General features: G+C 35.8%; 3 protein-coding genes across 4 annotated transcripts in view; all 3 read right to left on the reverse strand.

Annotated features, from left to right (window-relative positions):
* Window positions 1-190: 190 nt before the first annotated feature.
* On the reverse strand, window positions 191-7,690 carry chp1 (calcineurin-like EF-hand protein 1). Its single transcript, XM_033988808.2, has 7 exons — window positions 7,297-7,690; window positions 7,072-7,144; window positions 5,443-5,523; window positions 4,682-4,809; window positions 4,085-4,146; window positions 1,975-2,097; window positions 191-1,522 (listed from the first exon to the last, which is right to left on the reverse strand). The coding sequence occupies exons 1-7, from the start codon at window positions 7,361-7,363 to the stop codon at window positions 1,469-1,471; spliced, it is 588 nt and encodes a 195-aa protein (XP_033844699.1). The 5' UTR covers window positions 7,364-7,690; the 3' UTR covers window positions 191-1,468.
* A 766-nt stretch (window positions 7,691-8,456) lies between these two features.
* Window positions 8,457-19,803, reverse strand: lgmn (legumain). Its single transcript, XM_033988806.2, has 14 exons — window positions 19,699-19,803; window positions 19,247-19,411; window positions 18,660-18,757; window positions 16,587-16,668; window positions 16,428-16,510; window positions 15,781-15,856; window positions 14,277-14,339; window positions 14,126-14,192; window positions 12,125-12,243; window positions 11,212-11,301; window positions 10,928-11,134; window positions 10,390-10,560; window positions 9,045-9,112; window positions 8,457-8,851 (listed from the first exon to the last, which is right to left on the reverse strand). Exons 2-14 carry the CDS (start codon window positions 19,388-19,390, stop codon window positions 8,809-8,811), a joined length of 1,311 nt encoding a protein of 436 aa, XP_033844697.1. The 5' UTR covers window positions 19,391-19,411; window positions 19,699-19,803; the 3' UTR covers window positions 8,457-8,808.
* Window positions 19,804-20,450: 647 nt separating this feature from the next.
* The window catches only part of pcnx1 (pecanex 1), a 41,771-nt gene continuing 39,856 nt past the window's right edge, over window positions 20,451-22,365 (reverse strand). For both annotated transcript variants that reach the window (XM_033987661.2, XM_033987660.2), the window contains one exon: window positions 20,451-21,883. In XM_033987661.2, the coding sequence (XP_033843552.1) occupies window positions 21,743-21,883 (141 nt within the window). In that variant the 3' untranslated portion in view covers window positions 20,451-21,742. The remainder of the gene's footprint in view (window positions 21,884-22,365) is intronic.

The following is a 22,365-nucleotide window of genomic DNA, read 5'->3' on the forward strand; positions in this document are numbered from 1 at the left end:
AACACTCGTTGAAATAGGCCTACTACTAAACACAAATTGGCAAAAGTTCTACGCGAGTTACGTCAAACCATCACTGACCATTATTTTTGTATTGTAATCATTTGTGAGCTACTGTCTCCAAGTAATCTCCCCTGTGGAGCAATAGTTTAAGTAATTAAAATCTGCACACATATGACGAAACACCAAAAATATGTATGGCACTTATTTTATTCAAATCAAATCCAAGAATCACTGATGACAGCTGGACCAAAATCACATTACATCTGAGTGAGGATTTCAAAATGGCCGTGCTGTTTGCAGTAGTTTCTGGATGGTTCACTTATAGTCATTTAACAAACATACAGTTAAGATTAAAGACATAGTGTTTATAAAGACTACCTGTACAACCAATATATTAATAAGAATATTATATATAATCCCTTGGGGTTAGCCAGACTAACCAGACAGGAAGAGTACATGTTGACACTAAACACAAGTGATAGATGTTGGTTTATGTCAACACTTTAAACAGTTTGCAATTGGACAACAGACTGCAGGAACATCCTACATTTGGTGACATGAACTGGATGACAGTTGCTTGAAAGATTTATGTTTGGTTAAATTCCTTCCTTTGCCCAAACGATAGATAGTTCAGTACCATATAACTATACAGTAATCCCATGATGATGGTATTCTGTGATATAGATATGACTCTACTCTATACTCGTCTATTGGTGGAACTTATGAGTCTTGATTTAATTTCAAATAAATGTTTAATAATACCATGATTGGGTTTAAACTTCTAAAGTGATTTAGTCATAAATCACCTACTCAAATTAGTTTAGTCCCATTTTTATTTTTGGTTTAGCTAACTCGAAGAGGTACAAGTCAAATACTTTGTGTCTCCCAAGTCCCATATCGGGAGATAAAGGGGAATAAAAACTATTTAGCACTGATCCAAGTTTAGCATTGGACAACATCTGAAAGTGGTCCTTCATCTTATACAAACTATTGGCAGTAGCTTATATGATACAATGCAAAACTAAGCAGCTTTAGCTTTTCTTACGCTCTACTTTAATGCTAGTATCCAACATAGGAGAACCTAAACCATGGCACTTGTGGATTTAAAGAAAAATGTACTCAGCCACTTTTGTTTTCAACCATAACAACAGATTTGACTTTGGTGATACCAAAAAAAAAAAAAAAAAAAATCAATGAAATAACCACTCTTGGCAAGGTGTATAAACAGTAATCACTTTTGCATATACTACAGAAGCAAAGTTAATCGTACCATGGTTAAAAAACAAACTCATCTAATAAATAAAGGGGTGACTGATCACTTTGCATAACTACCCAAGGCACGCAACTTCCCTTTTCCTGGTTTGAAGAGCACTGAGGAGTGACTACCATATACTTCATTTTGTTGAGGGACGCAGCAGCTGGAGGAAAGGTTGAAATGGTTTGTGTCCAAAAACGTTTAAAATTTAACTTAGTGGAGAAACCGGATGCTCATTTTCTGCTCTACGTCCACCTTCTCCAGCACCTACGGCAGACAAGAGAGAGAAATAGTCACATATTCACATGGCTGGTTGATGGTTGCACAGGATCAAGACTTTTGGTGTTGGCACTAGTTTTCTTTCACAAATCAATGCATCACTATGAAAATGGACTAATATACAAGTGTGAAAGTAGTCGGTTAAAAGACAAGCATGTTTTTTTTCTGATATGAAAGAGCTGGGTCAGTTATTTCCCATAACATGGTTAAAAGTATAGAAACGTCGCTTTAGGTCTTCTTTAAGCATGCAAAGAGGTTGTTTTTTTTTTTTACTTTTTCCTAATTATATTCTTAGACCTAAATCACACTTTATGAAGAAAGATTGCTTGTGATTCCATTTAAAGACAAAACAAAGTATTCAGGTGTTATAGATTATGTAGCAGAATTGTTTTAAATGGAAATCCACCTTCTGCTTCTAATGTGATTATTGTATTTTGTACCTTCATGAACTCATTGAAAGAGATCGAGTTGTCTCCGTTGGTGTCTGCTTCCTGGATGGTCCTGTCTGCGATGCTGCCGAGCTGTTCGTCTGAAATATTCACTCCGACCATCATCCTCAAAACCTGGGAACAACAAACATGATTACTTTGAATATGCCATTAGATATATTAAAATAATATTTGTTTTTAAAGGTCTTATATTACACAAAATGGATTCTTGTGACCTTTAAGCCATGTTAGAATGTTGTTACATCATCAAAAACATACCTGGAGTAGCGTTTAGTTTCACTCACACATGTTAATCCTTTATTATTAGTCTGTCTACATCTCCAAAGATCAAAAAGTTGGAGCTTATTTCAGTCTAAGAATAAAACAAGACTAGACCAAATCAAAACCCAGAAGTGGAATCTCACAGCCACAGAGTAATACCACTTTACTTAACAACTTAGCAAGGTTCACTGTGTAACTTTTCTGGTAGAGGGTACACCACCTGCTTGTCTCCATGGATATGTTATTGCTTTGCTTTCATTTCACTTTCATTTATTGGTTTATTAGGACAGTGTACAATTACATTAAGCACAGTGGCAGATATGTTTGTACCAGATTGTAGCTCATAGCTAATTTCCATCTGTAGTCCTGGGAAGGGGAGACAACACACACACAAAACAACTTTACAATATACAAATAGCTTAGTATGTTCCACAGTATGGCATTAAAAGCATCTATCTTTAGTTCATGAAGACAAACAGGAGGCACCACTGGCCAAGTTAAAGGTCAAATCTGTGGAGAGACACCATCTTAGAAATGATTTTACTTGACTATATTTTAGATATTTTAATATCTTCAAATAAAAAAACATGTTTTGGTTTGGAAAAATATTGGAAAATACCTGCAAGAAATTTGGCTTGTGACTAGTTTTGGCAAATTTAACTGAAAATAAAATTTTGTCTGTTCTTAAAAATCAATGGAAAATAACTGCTACCAAAAGTTGTGAATTGGTACTTTAAGTTATTGTCAAGTAGTGATCCTCAAAGTAAACATATTAATTTGCTGACAAATAAGTGACTTCACATTCTACTTTTGGTGACACAGATTGAAATAGTACATGAGGCAACATATAAATATTTTGAACTAAACAGCAGATCAGCCTGAGTCATTTCACCTGGACTTGAAGCAATTACAGGTCACACAATGTCATCATGACAGCCTGACCAAATGAACCCGGAGTTTAAGGCAGATATGGTGTCATTATCAGGACCAGAGAACAGTACTTTGAAATCCCCGTTACATAACAGAGATGTCTCAAATTATAAATACTGCAGTTATGGGAAAGTGACGTAGAAAACTCAGGGCATAATAATGGACTACATGTTATGGGTTTTTATCTATTGCATTTAAAAGAAAATTTCTGTTCACAACAAAGTTAGCTAAGTAGTATGGTACATTTAGATGTTTTATATCGTATGTATTAAACATCCTCTTAATTATAACGGAATCAGAAAAAATGAAAGAATTAATTGTGACTCAAAGTTGAATTACTAAAATACAACATTCATTAGATCAGGTGTGCCCGAACTTTTTGCTCAGTGGGCCAAATTGAATAAATATTAGCATCCTGAGGGGGGAAAAAACGGCTTAAAAATTCACTTTCAAAGAAATTTATGATTAAATTGTCTTTAAATATTGTGCTGTTTAGGACAATCTACCCTGGCTTTTCATTCACCAAGGCCCCATAACTCTCCTTCCCAGGCTTAAATTACCTCTCTTCATCAATCCTCTTTCACCTAAACTAAAGACCTACAGCAATTTAATTTAGCAGCCATAACAAACAGAAAAAAAAGTTTAGATTATCAAGTTTTTTCATCAATACTCCATCATAAAACAAATATAAGAACATGTCCTGCAGTTACATTAAACAGCTTTTGGTTCAATAGCGATTACCTATAATATAATGATCAGGGGTCATTTCGAGTGTTGGCGGGACGGGTGTGGCTATGGACAGGACGCAACAGAGACGACGTAGGAGGAGGTTATTTTAGCCTTTTGTTGTAGAATAATGACCCGAAATTTGAGTGGTTACATGAATCAGATCAGACCCACCCACTCTCACCTGTAGCAGCTCGTCCCGGGAAATCTTGTCATCCCTGTCCAGGTCATATAGCCGAAATGCAACTGTAGAATAAATTAAATTAATTGATATAGTAGTTAAAAGTATAAGAGAGACTATCCAATATCTTGTACCTTATAACTTGAAAAAACTAGAAACTACATTCGTACCAATTTGAACAAAATTAACACGCGACATGACAACTGGACCAAACCAGGAGGTAGCAGAGCTAAAAAACTAAACCAGGACTAATCCAGGACTTATCTGTACTAAAAAGAACTAGAAAGGACTAAACTATGTATATAAGAGGTAGATTACGTATTACCTTTCACTTCTTGGAAAATTACCTTTCACATTTATATAATTTCTTAAACTAACTAAATGATTGTGAAAAGACAAAATTCAAAGGAAGAAGAGCTATACAACTAAATCAGGACTAACCCACGACTTATCTTCACTAAAACGAACTATAACTGAACCAGGACTACGTATAAACCAGAACTTAACAATTACTTAAACCACCAATCTAACCACTGCTCCACTAAATGTACCCGAAACTTGCCATAAATTGGACCCATCCCTTTTAATAGCAACACTTACAGAGGAGTTTATTTGTCCTGCTGTTTAGAGGCTCAGACGGTGCGGCATTTTTGTTTTTCTCGTTGTCTTCAATCGGTCGGAAATGTGCCAATGTTCGCATAAAGCCTCGGAAATTTACCTGGTCCTCCCTAAAAGTAAAATGTAGAGATTTAGACAGACCTTTTGGTATTTACTTATTATTTAAGTATTTTGGAGAGTGCTGTTAACCCAACACCACTCAATGCCTCTCCAACTCTTAAGAAAACTCAGTGAAACAAGAGGAACAAGAATCTAAGTGAAACTACATCAGGTACAGCTAAACTCCATACAGAAACTCTTTTAATTCTAGACCTAAACATATACTACACATTTGATCAAACATACACATATATACACACACCACCTGCGTCTCTCCATGGAGATGCCTGTAATGTTTCACAGCAAGGCATTAAACTTATCCATCTAGTCAAATCACAGGTCAGATCTGTTGAGGCAAGCCCACTAACAGTAAAGTATCTGTTATCATGGTATTTTTGAGTAATAAAACCACCCATAATGTGATACTGTGCAACATTCCAGCCAAAGCAAATGACATCTCCATAGAGACAAGAAGGGAGCAGAACCTCCACTAGAAAAGTCATATAGTACTTCTTTAAATTTATAAAAAGCTACGTTATTTAAGAAAGCATACATGGCTCACAATGCAAAATCGAAATAAATTAACCTATAACCACATTTGTATCACAAGTGACTGCATTAGACAAATACCAGGAATGACTCACCCCTCAGGGAAGAAAGCATTGATGATTCTGTCACCCAAAGGATTAATGGCCAACTCAGGAATTCTCTGGAAATCTTCTCGACTGAAAACAGAATTAAAAACTGGGTTAGTGATACTAGTTTGAGAAAGGTATAGAGGCTTCAGTGCATTATTATTGTATTACTATTTGCCACACTGATTCACTTTTCAAAATTTCAAATAATACCAGGAATGTCAGCTATTTGTCAGGTTTTGGCAATGACCTTTATCCCGTTTAAATCTATTTTTCATAATTATCGGTACTCATAATACCTGTAATCTGAATAGTGTGTGTTTAGAAATGTAGCAACTCAGAATAAATAAAGAGTGTTAGCCTAGTTGAATCAGTTCAAAGTAGGACTGTACAATACTTGGAAATGGTAGTACTTTGTCAAAGTGTAAAACCACGTTCAAGTTTGTTATCAATTCTAACACTGGAGTATAATTTGTGAGACAATGACATATAATCCATGTAGGAATTTAATCAAAGTAAGTATGTATGTACAAATAGGGTTGTGTGCAAGGTCAAATCATGTATAAAAGGTATGCAATGCAACATTTTGACAACAGTCAAGAGTCACCTTGATCCTAAAGTGAACGGAGCAGAAACAGTGACAGTAAAGCAACAGGGCAGGAACAAGACAGACTGGCAATTTGTTATGTGTAAACAATGGCATTCAAATAGCTCTGAAACTAAAGGGAGTTATTGTTGACCCTTAAAAGACATAGAATCTTGTTTTAAGTATTCAAGTTAGGAATGTTTAATGATTACTCAAATCTTCATCTATTAGTTACTTTGGGAACTGCGGATAAAGCCACACATGGTTAATAGCAAACTAAAAAAAAAGTAACTACAAATGCAAATGCTCATAGAATTACATTATTCCACCAGGTATGCTGAAACAATTTTAAATAAACATTGATTTGGGAGTGAATATTTGAAATCAAGTTACCTGTTTGTGGGTGTAGATGTCTAACATTTTATTATTTTGTACAACAACTGGGACATACAATAAGAAAATTCAAGTATGGAACAGAGGCAAAACTAAAGACAAAGGAACTACAGTTATGAAAGCCTTCTTCCTCTTGCGTCTTTGTTAGAATCAGAAAGGCTTCTCTGTCATAGGAGACTGCCCACTTCAATTACAGTGTCTTTTACTAAACTAAAAACTGTCAAATGACCTGACAGTTGGACATTTAGCAAACATGAACTTCACCAACTTCAAATATGGCATTCAACCAATCAGTTAATCATACAGTAGTAATCTGATTCATACATTTTCATTACAGTTTCAGACAAAAAACACAACAAAGTATACGACAATCCCCAATTTTTAAACTAGATTAGTCCTCACTTTGGTCTTAATAAAGTTTAAACAAAAAAAAAAAAAATCAAATCCCCAAAAATGCAGCTTTGAGCCTTAAAAATAATAGACCTGTGGCATCTAGTGAAGTAATTAGAAGCACAACTGGACAACTAGCAGTTAGTTTTCAAGCTGTATTTGCTGGTGAGTGGTTTACTCTATGTCATGGTCTTATTTTACTCTGTATAATAGTCCTACTGATCCAAATATGTAATCACTGTTGTATGTATGTTATCAAATCAGATTACCTCAGAGTACCATTTTCACCTTTGTCCAAGCTGGTGAAGCGGCTGTACAGACGAGTTATCTGACTGTGTGAGACTAGAAAAGACAATTAAAATACTGATTAGGATACAGAAAGTATAAATAACATACATCCAAACACATATAGACAGCAACAATAGATGTATAGCAATTCAATTCTGCAATGCCAGATATATGCTACAAAGCTACTGCGTTTTGACATAACTTACATCCAGTTTCCTTCTTGATTTCTTCTATTTCCTCTTCTCTCAATAACGTCGATGCACGGGACCCCATCGTGAAAAGATTGAGATGTTTTAAAGCAGTTGTCTTTTCTTATAACCAGGTGTTAGCACAAATTGTTCTCGGAGGTTAGCAAACAAGTCAACGGCTAACGGCTAACAGGATGCTATAGCAACCAGACTGGTGGATGCTCGCTGTTATTTCGATAGTTTATGCCCGATGGTATGAAGAGCGGGGTGTTTGTGTCCAGATTTCATGGGGTTTCGCGCAGAGATCTTCTTGTTTTATGAAGGAGGAGGTGAAAAAGAGCAGAGGGCAGGTCCCAAACACGCAAAACTACTGTCGCTCTCTCTGCGCTTCGTTTACAGGTGAAACACAGAGTTTTCAAGCGAGTGCTGCCACCTGCTGTCGAAATGATGTAGTCACACTCAGTCAATAATGTATCTTTTAAAGTCTGGAGACGCCCAAAATAACTATTCAAACAACTTGGAACCGCCACAGCAAAATTAAATTGCATACCAATAATTTCAACCATTAAATTTTAGTCTTGTTTATTTGAAAAGTGCGTTGTTTGTTGAATCTACTGTTTTACCCCCTGCTGCTGCTGGATTACAAACTTGTATAAATTGGAACCCTCGGTAATCCAAATCATGCAACACAGTTTCCCTTAGTTTCAGACTTTTTTGTGTACACAGCTTCAGGTTTCAGACAAGCAAAACACAATAACACTACTCAGCTTTTAGGATATGTACAGGACTCATACTACATTTCATCAATACCCCCCAAATAACAATGGCGTAACTTTTTGTCTTGGAAAGTAATATAGCTATTGTTTGTGTCTCTTTTTAGCAGTGTCTATAGGAATAAATCATAAATTAATATGTATTTTAATTGGACAGTAGAGCAGGTAAAAAATAAAAATGACACTAGTAATAGTAGCTGTTCTAGTAGCACTAATAGTACAGTTGGAATGACCACAGAGGTAGAGTCATAAAACGTAATAGCAGCTGTTATTTTTGTGGTTATGTATTGCAAATATCTTAGCTTTGTGAATACCAACTATGCAATCAATACTTGTGTAATAAAATAAAAAATTCAAAACCTCATAACTAGACTAAATAAAGTAAAGACAAACAGACAGAGAATGAGCTTGTCAAATTTTATTCATGATCCCTCTGACAAGTCCTCTGAAGTTGAGATAACATTCAGTTTGTATTTCCTCCTTCCTCCTTCATAACATCAACAGTCACACCAGGCCATAAAGCTTTGAGCAATAATATGTCAGCAATCTAAAAACATAATTAGAAAATATAAAAATTACCCATATCATTCACAGTGAAAGTGCAGCTCGTCATAAAACCAGTTAAAAAAATAAAGTAAAATCAATTCAAACGTCAACAAATAAAAGAGTGCACTCATGACGACACTTGTTTCGATTGGTAGTTCAGCAGTGCAAAATGTTGTCCTATCTTTCCCTGATGAAGGACAGGCAGATGCTTTTAGAATTGCTGGAGGCACACAGAGTTCATAGCCTGCAGGATGCTGCAGAGACAAAATAAAGGAACGTTTTCATTTCAATTAGAGCCAGGCGATATGAAAAAGTATCATGACTGATTGATTGATGATTATCTATCATCTTGTTGATGAATTGAAAGTCATGTTAGCATACATGTACAAATTTGAATACATTTAACAATTTCATAATTCATAAACAGGGAGTGATGCCAAACTGTACCTTTCAGCAGAGAACCCCCTCTCACACATGTTCACCAGAGCGTACAGGTGTCTCAGAGCGTATTCATACTGAAATCAGACAAAACAGGACATCACAGACAGCCACAGAGCAAGGGCCTGAGTCAGAAAAGAACTTCCTTTGTTGTATTCATCTCAAGGTGTACAAACTTCCTTTGGTACAGGGATTTGCCATGTACATGGTCAAACAGTAACTCAAAGGAAACATGTTTATTTGTTAAGGTAAGGCTGCGCTCACATAAGAACATAATGTATCAAAAAGGGACTAAACACAAAATTAACCCTACACTGGACCAGGACAAACCAGTACTAGAACAAGACTTAACCAAGTCCATATCAAGACTAAAACGGTCTCAAATTAATACCAAAGAAGAAAGTGTGAACACTCCCTTTCATAAATGTACAACATGGACTTTTTAGTAGTGACAAAGCTATAAATAGATGGGTGAGTCTGGCAAATTAAGAATATATACAGAGAATAGAAGTGAAACCAAATTACTTTTTATAAATGGCCTGCAAACTAACAGCTCTCATTTCTGCTTTTGAATAAGTAGCTTTGACATTAAATGAAACCTTGAATGAATCACACTCTTTTTATTGCAAAGGCTGTTGTATTGTGTTTCTTAATAATAATGATAATAATAATAATAACAATAATAATTAATTTTCTTCATAATGCACTTTACATTTGAAGACATATCTCAAAATAGTGCAGTAAGTTAAGTTAAGTAAGTAAGTTTTGTTTACATTAAAGGCGTGGGACCAGATTGAAATTTTGTGCCACATTTATCATGATAAAAATAATTGCGATAAACAATAATGTCACAATTATTGCTACATTTGCTGTATGTTGTAAAATGTCATGGTTGTTAATAATTATAAAAATATTGATACTTTGCAGTGACACCAAGCTGGGGGCTAGAATGTTCAGCTGTTACCATGGAGACACAATGCACACATTAGCAAACCCTGCCAAAAAGGTTTTAAATTGTCTGAAAACTCAAGAAAAAATACAAAATAGACTTAAACAACGCATTGTCAGGAGCCTCTGATCAATACGAGCGGTCATGGTCCTGTTTAGGAGTTTGATTTTAGCACCACACCCCCACAGAATATGGACGACATCAGCTGCAAAATATCAATATAATTTCCATGTTTAAACAACTTTTATAGAAACTGCACTTTGGTATTAGTAGAAACAACGATCCACGAGAGAACATCATGCATACGTAGTTTTTTCTGTACAACCCGGTGGTATAAAGGTGATCATCTTTGTTAGCGATTACCACAATTATACAAAACGTCTCACCCCAAACACGTTACTTTACCTGAGTCTTGTGCCAGTTGAAGCAGTTGTCCCTGTAGTGGTAAAGTGCTTTCTTGTAGCACTGATGTTGGGTCAGAGGAGTTCTGCTGTTGATGATCTCTTCAGCTTTGAGTTTGTCTCCCGTCACAGTGTGAGCAATCTGGAACATGTTGTCTGCCAAAATCTGCCTGATCTGAAGGAAAATATGACCAGTATTATGGAATATCCTGAAGACGGCTGGTTAAAAGTAAATTCATATGACTAAACTAAAATCTCACAAATGTAGTTGTGTAAAGATGCAGTGCTGTATGTTTTTGTTTTCGTTCGAAGAATGAAAAGAGGTGGCTAATTAGGTGTCAATGAACTAATTAGCAGCTTTTGGTCTTAGGCTGGGTATCCTCTTGTGACAAGTTGATGGCAAGGGTGACACAGACACACACACACACACACACATATACAAACAATCCCTTTAACTACACAACATTTAATTACAAAACCACTACACACTTCACTCCTCATAACCTCAATGATATAAAACCTGTTCAAAAATCTGAATTTACCTTGAGATGTATGTTTATCTCCATGAGAAGCCCCCGTGTCTCCCTAATGTCATTTGAAGCCATCATCTTCCTCTTCAGGATGGCCAGTGGGACGTCTGGACTCGGGGTGAGGTCGCGGTTGGAGATGGGGGCCCGAGGAAGGGGGGCAGGTCGAGATGCAGCTTTGGGACCACCCTGAAACTGGATCACCTTCATGTGGGACATAGTCTGAAGAGAGAGGGGCAAAAGCACTTTAGTAACATAAGAATACATTTATGGATTTTTTTTTTCCTTCAAATTATTACCATGTTGCCGAACTCCTGGACATGACTGGTATTTGTGTGTTTCTTCACAACTTTGAACTGCCTCTGCAATGTCTCTTTAGTCAAGTCTTCCTAAAAATTATAAGCAGATAAGAAAATTACATTAACCCCTTGGCATACATGTTTTATGAAATATACAGTGCATTTTTGAATAGAAATGTAAAATATATTTAAGCAGGGGGACATATACTGTATGTTTACATGAACTGTACGCTAAAACCAATGTACTATTTTGTTTTGTTTGTTTTTATTTATTTATTTTTATTTAATTTTTGTAATGCCCAAAATCACAACAACAGTTGTCTCGAAGGGCGTTCATGTTTTGGTTGATGGGGGAAACCGGAGTACCCGGAGGAAACCCATCCAGACACGGGGAGAAACATGCAAAACTCCACACAGAAAGGCCTGGGCCACCCAGGGATCGAACCAAACCTTCTTGCTGTGAGGCATGAGTGTTGCCACTCAGCCACCGTGCTGTCTACACACAAAAACAAACAGGAAAATCAAACAACAGGAAAAAAGAAGGAGAGCCGGGAGAGGAGGATGAGAGCCAGGCGAGGAGGAGAGGGAGGCGAGTGGAGGAGGGAGAGAAGGAGAGGGTCCAGCTGTCATCGGGGGGATCTGAAAGAGTTACACTCCACAGGGGGAGTGGGACAGGGGACAACATGTGAATAGCATTGCTGATGAGAAAATAGGACAAAGCAGAGGATAGTGCTCAGGTTGCCATACTTCTGCCATCTCCTACTGCAGCCTATCTTTTTTGCTAGTATTTTTCTGTATTTGAGCAGGGTGCCCATGAAAAGGAGTTTGAGTGCTCTCATTGGGCTGTCCCTGTATAAATAAAGATAAATAAAGTCCACAAATTCAGAAGAGACTGGATGTAAAGTTGACTCACTGCGTCAGAGTCCTCCATCCAGTTGACGCTGTACCAGTCACCCAGGTACGTGTCCCTTTTCTCGTCATAGTAACAGGCGTAGGACGACTCGTGGTCATTGGCTGCAGTGGTGGCAAACACTGTACAGAGAAAAACAATTATACTATAGCAGAGGTGTGGATTTACCGGTTGGAAAGTACAAATGAGAAACATGTAGGCCTGTCACGATAACAAATGTTGAAGTGCGATGTATTGCAGAAGTTTAGTTTAGTCTTTATTTAAGGGACCATGTACAGAGACATTAAGTATAAAACAGAGATGTTCTGCACCAGATTATATCTAAGTAGATAATTTCCATCTGCAAGTAAATATAGACAATAAAAGATAATACTGAAACCTACCCATGAAGAAGAATTATCCCTCCAAATCTATTCTAAATGTATAATATTGATAAAATTATGAGCTGCAATAAATACATAACAGAATGCACATTTAAGTAGTTCTCCTGTATAAGCTATACAAGTCATAGAAGTTCATAATTCAACTCTCAAACAATATAATGTCAACAAAAAAAAAAGTACCCACGATAAATATTGATCCCCAAAAATTATCGTTCCATCTGTGAGTTATTTAATGATAAGTCGATATAATATTTATCATGACAGGCCTAGAAACACGTGAATTTAACTTTTTCTATTAAATATGTACATCCTTCTTTTGTGATCAATAGCTAGAGTAATTTTAGGACGACATCTGAAAAATAGCAATCAAATCAGATTTTGGATCCAGGAGTCAGATTCCTTATGTCATGCACATTCTGCAAAATATTTGACCATGTTAAAATCCCTTTCTTATTCTTAGTAGTGATTTTCATTACCTTTTTCTAGCTGTATTGTTCAATGCCAGGTCTCTGCATCTACAGATAATGAACCCATGTTCAGTGTGGTTATAACCATCATGTGAGGAGCAGCACATGACACTGATCACAGGACAAAAGTTTCAACCATGGCTCAAAAACAAATGTGAAACTATGAGGAAGTCCATACTGTTGCATCACTGGGTTGGCAAATGAGAGTAAAAAAATGCTGTTCATGCAGAAATAACCAACCTATTCATTTACTGGATTAAATGTGTATATTACTAAGTGAAAAACACATAATTTTTATTGTGAGTGGGGTTGCTTCTCCATAGACTTGACATGTAACTTTCCCTGGTGGCGCTACTAAGATAAACAAGTCCAGTCCTTACTTTGGAACATTCCAGGCAAGCCATAACATCTCCATGAAGACAGCAGTTAGTGTGCCCTCCAGCAATGTTACACTGTGCAGCTTTAATGTAAAACTAGAAATCTCTGAAGTTCTTTGTGATTAATCCCACTGTGCATGTTTAAAGGTCCTATGTTGCACAAATTGACTCTTGTGAGCTTTAAGCCATGTTATAATGTTCCCTCCTCAAAAACATACTTGGAGTTATGTTTTCTTTCATTCACATGTTTGAACAACAATTTATTATTAGTCTGTCTACATCTCCGAAGCTGAAAATGCTCTGGTCCACCTTATGATGTCAGGTTAACAGCTTCCATTTACCTTTAGTTCAGTAGGGCTGAAATAATCTAAATGATTCTATTGATGGTGACAATGGAGCACTTCCTCTATTACCCCCCTGACATCACAAGGTGTAACAGTGTTTTCAGTTTGAGGGAAGATTTAAATATGCAGGGTTTGTGTGTTAAATGTTAAATGTGTGAATGAAACAAAACACAACTCCAGGTCTGTTTGTGATGAGGAAACACCATTTTAACATGGATAAGAAAATGGTGTAATATGAGCCCTTTAGGTTTTTTGGAATCTGAAGAGGCACAAATATTAACTATAGTGTGTATTTACAGTAATTGAAGAAGTATCCCTTGACAACCAAAACAATAACTGATCATGGGGTCCAAGTTACCGCAAGTTTAATGATTCACCGTCACACAGAAAAAAAAAATTTGGTTTACTGGAAACAATTTAAATGCTGACATACCATCGATATCCTCGGGTAGTAGAGTCATCATTGATCCAGACTCACAGGCTTCAATGTAAAACACCATCTAAAGACCAAAAACATGATCATGTGTTCATGAATCATACACTTGCCAAGACCTGTGCAGTAATGCCACAAAGGAAGACTTTACCCGTTTGTACATCTTGTTCTCATGCATGTACTTGATGGCTGCTTGGAGGTCATCTACTGCAAGCTGAAAAAATAATTTGATAACAGATACAATTATGATTTTTTAATAGAACTGTGCAGTGTTTGTTCCTACATTTTTTATTAGACCCAATACCCAGATATGGTGGAGTTCATTCTTATGTTCAAATGCAGTTTACAGGTTTCAGTAACAAAGAGACTTGCAGGCTACACTTTCAGGACAGTAGCCAATAAAGACAAACATCTAACCCTAAAACAGCTATTCATTAAAGTAAATCTAGAATCACCAATTTAATTCATATACTATACACATGTTATGATGAAAGGAAGAGAGAGCAACTTTATTTATCTTAATATACAACTGTATTTTTATTTGCCATCTGTAGGGCTGGATTAAGACAATACCAATCGTGTCCACAGTCATTTTGTTAAAAGCTGCAAAAAGGTCTTCTAATTTTAATCATCCAGTAGCCTTGTTGTTCAAGTACCACCAGATCTAAATCAAGTATATTATATATATATACATACAGGACTATTCCAGGTCTAATCTAGGGCTAAACAAGGTCTAAAAGTGGACGACATCATTTTCACTGTGGTTCTAAACAAGATGATATCTGACCACGTTAAAATCCCTTTCTTATTCTTAGTAGTGATTTTCATATCCTTTTTTTCTAGCTGTATTATTCAATGCCAGGTTTTTCAACAGTCTAAACATCTATAGAAAATGAACCCATTTCCAGTGTGGTTATAACCACCACGTGAGGAGCAGCACATGACAGTGACCTGACACAGGACAAAAGTTTCAACCACGACTCAAACACAAATGTGAAACTATGAGGTAAAGTCCACTCTTAAACTGCTGCATCTCTGAGTTGGCAAATGAGATTTTAAAAAAAAAAGGACATGAAAAAGGCTGTTTATGCAAAAATCACACAAGATACAGCCAGGTTTAGTCTACAAAAAACGCTTGGACCGGACCTTGAACTTGGTCTTTTGTATTAGAGAACTTTTTTTTAAGAAACCTAATTAAAGATGCGCTATGTAACTTTTGTGGTGGGGGGCTGCCACCTGCTAGTTTCTAAGGAAATGATGTTGCTTTTTGACCTATTCATTTATTCTATTACCTGTGTACAAACAAATCATTCTTATTGTGAGTGGGCAAAGGAGGACAAAAAATGAACTCTAAATTAGAAAAACCCACATGCTGAAGAACTGTCCAAGTACCACCTGAAGTTACATGAACCACCACTGGTCATGTACCACAGTTTGAAAAACACTGCTGTAGTGCACGTAGTACTTAATATAACCAGCCTGACAAGGCCTTTTACCCAGACTAACAAACACACAACATGTGACTTTGTGTATAAAAATAAACTACCGGTACCTCCACACCCGTACTTTCCCCTTTACACCTGGTCAATCACCTGACTAAATGAGGAAACAGGTTAATAGCTTTGTGGTGCATTGTAGGTAAATTAAATGCATACGTCGTCACTGGGAAAAGCCAGGATGCCAGGAGCGCCATGATCAGTGAAGTAAACAAACACATGGTCTTTGGGGCCACTGTAAAAAAAAAAAAAAAAAGGACATGAATAAAACCAGTTTAACAGGAATTATATTCTCCCAAGAGGCTGTAGGATAATAGTTTCAGGTTTGAAGAATAGAAGAAATCTCATTCATACAAAGATTTCCTGGTATAATTCAGTATTTTTCTCCTTTTTTGGCTGATAAGAGACAGTAATTACATAGTTTAACCAAAACAGAAAAAAAGAAAATTCAGCAAAAACCCAATAGATTTTTTGGGGAAATAACACAGTCCCTTCTCTGTTCAATGGAGTAAATGATACAATACACAATACAGACTTATGCTTTACATTTGTCAATTCATTCTTTCCGAAAGACAATGAGGAGGGTTTTCCTAAAGGACACAAATATAATGTGCAATTTGAATTATCTTGATTATAATTACATGTACAACATTACTACTATTTGCATTTTATAATGCATTAGGGGAAACAATAAAGTTGTATTGTGTCTCATCTTCAAAAGGAACAGTTAAATAATTTAAATACATATCAAATTGGAGAGTCATTACAATGTTTGTATTTAAATAAATAGGTTATATGTAACTTGCCTCTTCAGCACTTTTCCAGATCCTCCTTTCACACTTGCAGAGTCACCCTTTAACACGGCCAGGAAGTTCTTAGGAGTCACATCCTGTAGACACAAAAATCTATGTTAACACAACTACGTTTTTATGTCTTATTCTGGTTACAGATGTATTTGCATTTACCTCTCCAGTGTAGTCTTTGGGCACTCCTTTATAGACATCTGTGCCATTGGGCCTGTTGATGATTTCTCCTGGTGTGGGGTTACTGCACAAAAACATCAGAGCCAGATTCAGAGGAGGATGTGTGAAAGGCTGAGACAACAAAATACCACAGTTGTGAAAAAGTATAATGTTTGTAACCAAATCAGACAGACATTAAGAAATTTAACCTACTTAGCAAAAAATATTAGTGGATTATTGGCTCACTTTTAATCCAGCGACACTAAATCATCTTATTGTGAGAGGTATCAGGGTATAGCATTTGGCACTCTTAAGTGTTATAAACCCATTTGACCCAAAAAACTGAGAAATACTCCAATGTGGTAATAATAAAAACAATAAACAAAATAATTATAAAAGAAACTAAATTGTTTATAAAACAATGGACTATGTTTGAGTGTATTACTAATGGCAAAACCCAGTAGCTGAATCATTGGGGAGACTGTTTAGAGAGAAAGACATTATCAGATAAACAGTTTAGTCAATATTAATACAATTTTGGCCACAGTAAAGTAATGGTGAGACAGGTTCACTTTATTGTTTAATTACAGGTTAATGATTGACCAAGGAAACAAAACTCTCTGCACAATCACTATTTCCAGTCCACTTCTATTTCTATGAGGTTTTTGCTTAGTCACGCTAAAATTAATAAATATTTAAACATAAGACAGTGGATAGTGACTTGAGGGTGTATGTCTATCACAACATGTTAAAGACTAAACAAATGGGGTGAAACTTTCAGCGGACGACACGTCTGTGTTTATAAAAACGAAGGTGTTTGTGTGTCAATGCTAATGCTAATGCCAATTTTCAAGCATGACAAATAAATTAAAACCACAAACTGAAATAATCTACATTGAAAAAAAATATTTTAGTCATTACATTAATCAATTTAAATTTTAATAGGTTGTTTATTTTATATTTTGTGCTTTAAATAAAAGTTAGCATTAGCTTTGAGAAATGGTGAGCTAGTTAGCATGAAGTAGCAATGATGTCTTCTTTAAATCAAAATACACAAATTTGATTTATTAACGAGGAGGCCTGAAATTATGGACCCATTTTTACAAAACTGTACATCTTTCATACACTTTTTGAATGTAATTGGTTATGAAACGATATGCTGAGTCTCACAATCAAATACACCCAGTCTCTTATTGCACATGTACTATTTTAGGTCTTTGTCAATCGTCATATAATAACCTGCTTAAGTTGCTGTTGCTAATGAAAACTAGTACTAACTCTTTCACAATAAAATATATAAAGCCACGGTAAAATATCACCCATGTAACTAGAGCCTCTTTATATTGTGCAGGCAACAGTCTTATTCAAATTACAGGTTTTGTACGCACTAGCTTGTCTGCAACATTTCTGCTGATACAAAATGGAGCAGTTAAATGAGTTTCTTGTGACTCTTGGCCCTAAATTCAGCCATGCCTGCTTTTCTCACAGAGCGAAATACCACGGTAACATGAGACATACACATTGGCTTTGGTCATGCTACAGGCGTAAAAGTGGAGCATAAAGTTACTGGTTTACAGTGACTAATCCTTTTTTGCTGAGTTTATTTACCATGAACAAAATAAAAGAAACAAGCTACCACATTAATACATCAGCAGTTACATACACACAGTTCTATAAAGGATTCAGTTTCAGAACCGTTTCTTTTAAATGATGACAAGTGCATATCCTATTTGCTTTGTCCTGATGTTATGAACTTTAAAAATCAATCACTACTCCTGAAATGTGTGCAACAGTTTTCACTACCCCTCACTACCCCTAAATGTGTTTTTTTTTTTTTTTTTTTTTTGCAAACATATTAAATAAACATATGTGAAAAAGTCCAATGAGAAAATGTTGGTTTTGTTTAGGTTTAAATTATATTTACTATAAAGAGCAACAAAATATGTTCTAGGTCGAGGATTAGAAAGAACTAAAATTTTTACAAGTAGTTCTGATGCCCATGATCCTGCTTTGTAAACATGTAATTACTAGTGTAACAAGGCAGAATGAAAAGAGGAATTAACCAGTGAAACTCACGCTTCATTTTGTGCCAAGTCATCATACATCATAACTATAATGTTTTCATCGGGGATACCATTCTTGTGGACTATCTGATAGGCATGGCACGCATCAGCCTGAAAGAAAAACACATACAGGGGATTTTTTTTTTTACAACACCCAAAGCATTTAGATTGAATTATGTTTCGTTTGTTTTGGGGTTTTTGGGGTTTTTATTTATCTACCATCCATGGCAGGTTTACTTCCCTATATCTCAGTTCTCAGTATCTCAATTTAGGAGCTTCAGTTGATCAATTTTTTATTATAAACTCAACATACATACACAGAATCTACATGTACAGCAGCAGAAGTGTGTTACATGGTAGATTCAAAGAGTTATAACTGTATGATATGTTTAAAGCAGACGTATCTTCATTATACATTTTTGAATAGCCGTCTGCATGATGGTTTAACTTAATGAGGATATATATGTGTGACATGTTTGAGATCCATATTATTTATAAAGGGGAAACATAAATAAACGCCTTATTCCATTCTTACCTGCATGTACATAATTTGAACAGTAGCAGGTGGAATAATGTCCCATGTTTTACTGGTTTATTTACCTGATGTCTGTAGTTGTACCAGCCGTTGGACCCTGCTACGATCACCACCCAGTGTTTACCCCCGTCTGCCTCCTCTTCCTCCGGGGCAGGGAAGGCACTGATCAGCCCCAGACCGAGCAGGGCGCACAACACCGATTTAAACATCTCCTCTTCCTTTTGGATGTCCTTTATGGATACAACAGATTATTATTGCCCAAGATTATTACTCAATCTAGTTTGGAGCCGTCTTTTTGGTCCCTTTAAGCTCTATTTAATTAAACAGCCCAAACAAGCCACCTGACCGCTGTTGAGTCCATAGCATGTTTGAGTCACATGACGATGATATCACGGAAGCTAGCATTAGCATAACACCTCTTAAAAGAATAAATCGTGGAATATTTAAGCATAACTATTCCATGTACACTTTGCATGTTTTAAGGGTTCATTATAAATCTCAAATGAATACTTTTTACCTGTTTATGAAGAGTTGTTGCGGCAGATTTTGAGGGAAAGCTACGAAAACATTCTCACTTGGAAATTTATATCCGACGGGACAACGGTCGTTGGAATGCTTCGGTATCAGCCAATCAGAATGCGCGGTGGGCGGGACTTCACTGTAAATGAGTCACGTGATTTTCCCCCAAAGGTTCTGGTATAATATCGTAATAAAAACTCCATAGAGGATATTTACATTTACAAAACAATGTTAAGCTATACATTTTATACAGTTGTACAATTTCTGTTCTGTTGATTATTCTTTACTTGATGTCACTTTTGCTTTGTCTTTTATGAAGTTTTATGAAGAAATGCAATTTTAATAGATTGATACATTGATAGTTAGTTTTGTTAATAATCATAAGTCATACCAAGAAAATATAAAGTTTGCATTTACTATAAAGCTACACTATGTCACAACATAATTTATAAACCTGTGTCTCTAAAATTTGAGCTAAGGTGCCAGTTTGCATTTTCTGCCCTACTTTACCTTATCAATGCCCTCAAAGTTATAAAGAGATCACCTGAAAATCACAGGTTTCCGTTTACACATTATCTCATGTATAGGAAATCCCGTGACTCAGCTAAAATCAAACCAGACTTATAGAACATTTGACATTTATATTAAGCATGTCTAGACTAGACTTGATACACGGAAATGAGACATTATATGACTTGGATTAAAAACAAAATATGGCACAAAAATCGAAGGAAAAAGCCAAAGTTGTAAGCAATAAATCAAACTTTTATTCCTTATAGAAAAGAATTAAGTTAAATAGTCAAACAGTCCTTCAAAAAGTTGTTTTCAACCTATGGTCCATAATACATTAACCTTTGTCATAAAATGAAAAAAGATGTAACAAAGTGTAAATACTATTTTCACAGTAATAAATATCCAAAACAAATCTTTTATACATTGACATTATATATATATATATATTTGAATATATATATATATATATATATATATATAGATAGATAGATATAGACATACAGTAAAAAGTTATTTTCAAGTTTATCAAACATAACAAAACTGAAAACAGACAGATGATTGCATTTTTCATTCCCAAGGCATCGTTAACCATGGCCATTCAGAGTCTATGAAATAAATAAATGTGATATTATTAAAGATTGTAGTGCATCACTGTAAATAAAAAGGAAAAAAAAAAATACATAGTGCAAGTTCTTTTTGCGCAAAATAAATCTCAATTAATCCAAAGGGAATGACAACAAAAACACAAGGTTGGCCACAGTTCTGTAAAGTGGCAGACCCCAGTGGGACCTCTTCACGTCTCTGTATTGGCTGAATAAAATAAGCTTAAACATAAAAAAAAAACAAAAAACATTGTCAATACAAAATAACAGGCTTTTTGGCAAAAATACTTTCAACACACATTCTTTGCTAGTTTTTGACAAATAGGTTGTGTTTACGTACATTTTCTTTTTCTTTTAATAATTGGAGGAGGGCAGAAGCTGATACACAAATATTTAAAAAGAATGATGTATTGAAAAGAAAGCATACCAAAAACAATATTTGACCTGATTATTTGGGTTGACCTTAGTGGGAAAAATTGTCTTTACCTCAGTTAATTTGTTAATAAGTTGATAGAAAAATGTGTGGCTGATTTATTTCTGTAATTGTTAAAATATTAGCCATATACATTGCCAAAAAATATCAACTTGTTGGCAGCAGATTCCACCACATCATTTTGGCCTGCCCTCCCTCTCAATCCTGTAGTGACATCGCAAGAACACAACCCATTTGCCAATAAAAAATAATCAATGAATACAAATGCATAGAACTAAACCAGTAGCATCAATAAACTTAGAGCTGTTTACTGTCATGCAGCATTTGGATGCAAAGCAAGGCAGATAGTGTGACGGATGCACTGAAGGATGCTGGGTAAATGAATGGTACTGCCTCTGTTTTTGCACAGTTCCCTGGCTCCTGTCCCCCTCAGCGATCAGGACCTGGGAAAGGGGGGATGTCCCGGTCCAAAAACCTGCAGAAATGTGCTCACCTCAAACCTCAGCTCCCAGTTCAATTACCCCAGTCTCTATAATGGGCACTAGCTTATCATCCACCTGAACCAGCAGGATGGTCTTGTCAATATGGGAGCGGTTAGCTGGGTCACGACTACAAGGCACCCACCGGTGTATCACCTGAAAGAGACGGAGAGGCTTTATCAAAACAGGTGAAATAAAAAATAACTTGCATTTTTGAACAGCTGTAAATTTGTATTTAGTTACATTCTTGGTCATGGAAATAATATAAGTTAACAGATAGAAGAATAAAAGACTTGAATAAAATAAACAACTCCAAGTAGAGGTGGATAATGTTAATATACAATCAAACCATGATTGGCCTGCATGTCACAATTTGTAGATTGTGAGTTAGTGTTGGGAGGCCTCTGTCATGTTATTAGAATGAAAAGTGTGACCTCTCAAAAGAAGCAGAGAGTAAATTAAAGCTAACAATTAGTCATTGTGATCTAGAAAAATGATGTTATAAATCTGCTGCCATATTTCCCAGCCCAAACTCTATGATTTAGACAAGGAAACAACTTTATGACATGATGATTGTAAGTTTGATATTGGTATATAACTATGTTTGGGTGAGATTAGTAATACTAGTAATGCTATGT

The sequence above is a fragment of the Periophthalmus magnuspinnatus genome, chromosome 22 (genome assembly GCF_009829125.3).
Source record: "Periophthalmus magnuspinnatus isolate fPerMag1 chromosome 22, fPerMag1.2.pri, whole genome shotgun sequence".
Lineage (NCBI taxonomy): Eukaryota > Metazoa > Chordata > Actinopteri > Gobiiformes > Gobiidae > Periophthalmus > Periophthalmus magnuspinnatus.

Coding starts and splice junctions, on each gene's coding strand:
- chp1 (XM_033988808.2), bottom strand. CDS start 7,363: ATGGGGTCCCGTGCATCGACGTTATTGAGAGAAGAGGAAATAGAAGAA. Junction 7,145..7,296: donor AATCAAGAAGGAAACTGGAT/GTAAGTTATGTC, acceptor TGTCTTTTCTAG/TCTCACACAGTCAGATAACT. Junction 4,810..5,442: donor AATGCTTTCTTCCCTGAGGG/GTGAGTCATTCC, acceptor TTTTACTTTTAG/GGAGGACCAGGTAAATTTCC.
- lgmn (XM_033988806.2), bottom strand. CDS start 19,390: ATGTTTAAATCGGTGTTGTGCGCCCTGCTCGGTCTGGGGCTGATCAGT. Junction 11,302..12,124: donor GGATGGAGGACTCTGACGCA/GTGAGTCAACTT, acceptor TATAATTTTTAG/GAAGACTTGACTAAAGAGAC. Junction 8,852..9,044: donor AGGGGGTTCTCTGCTGAAAG/GTACAGTTTGGC, acceptor TTGTCTCTGCAG/CATCCTGCAGGCTATGAACT.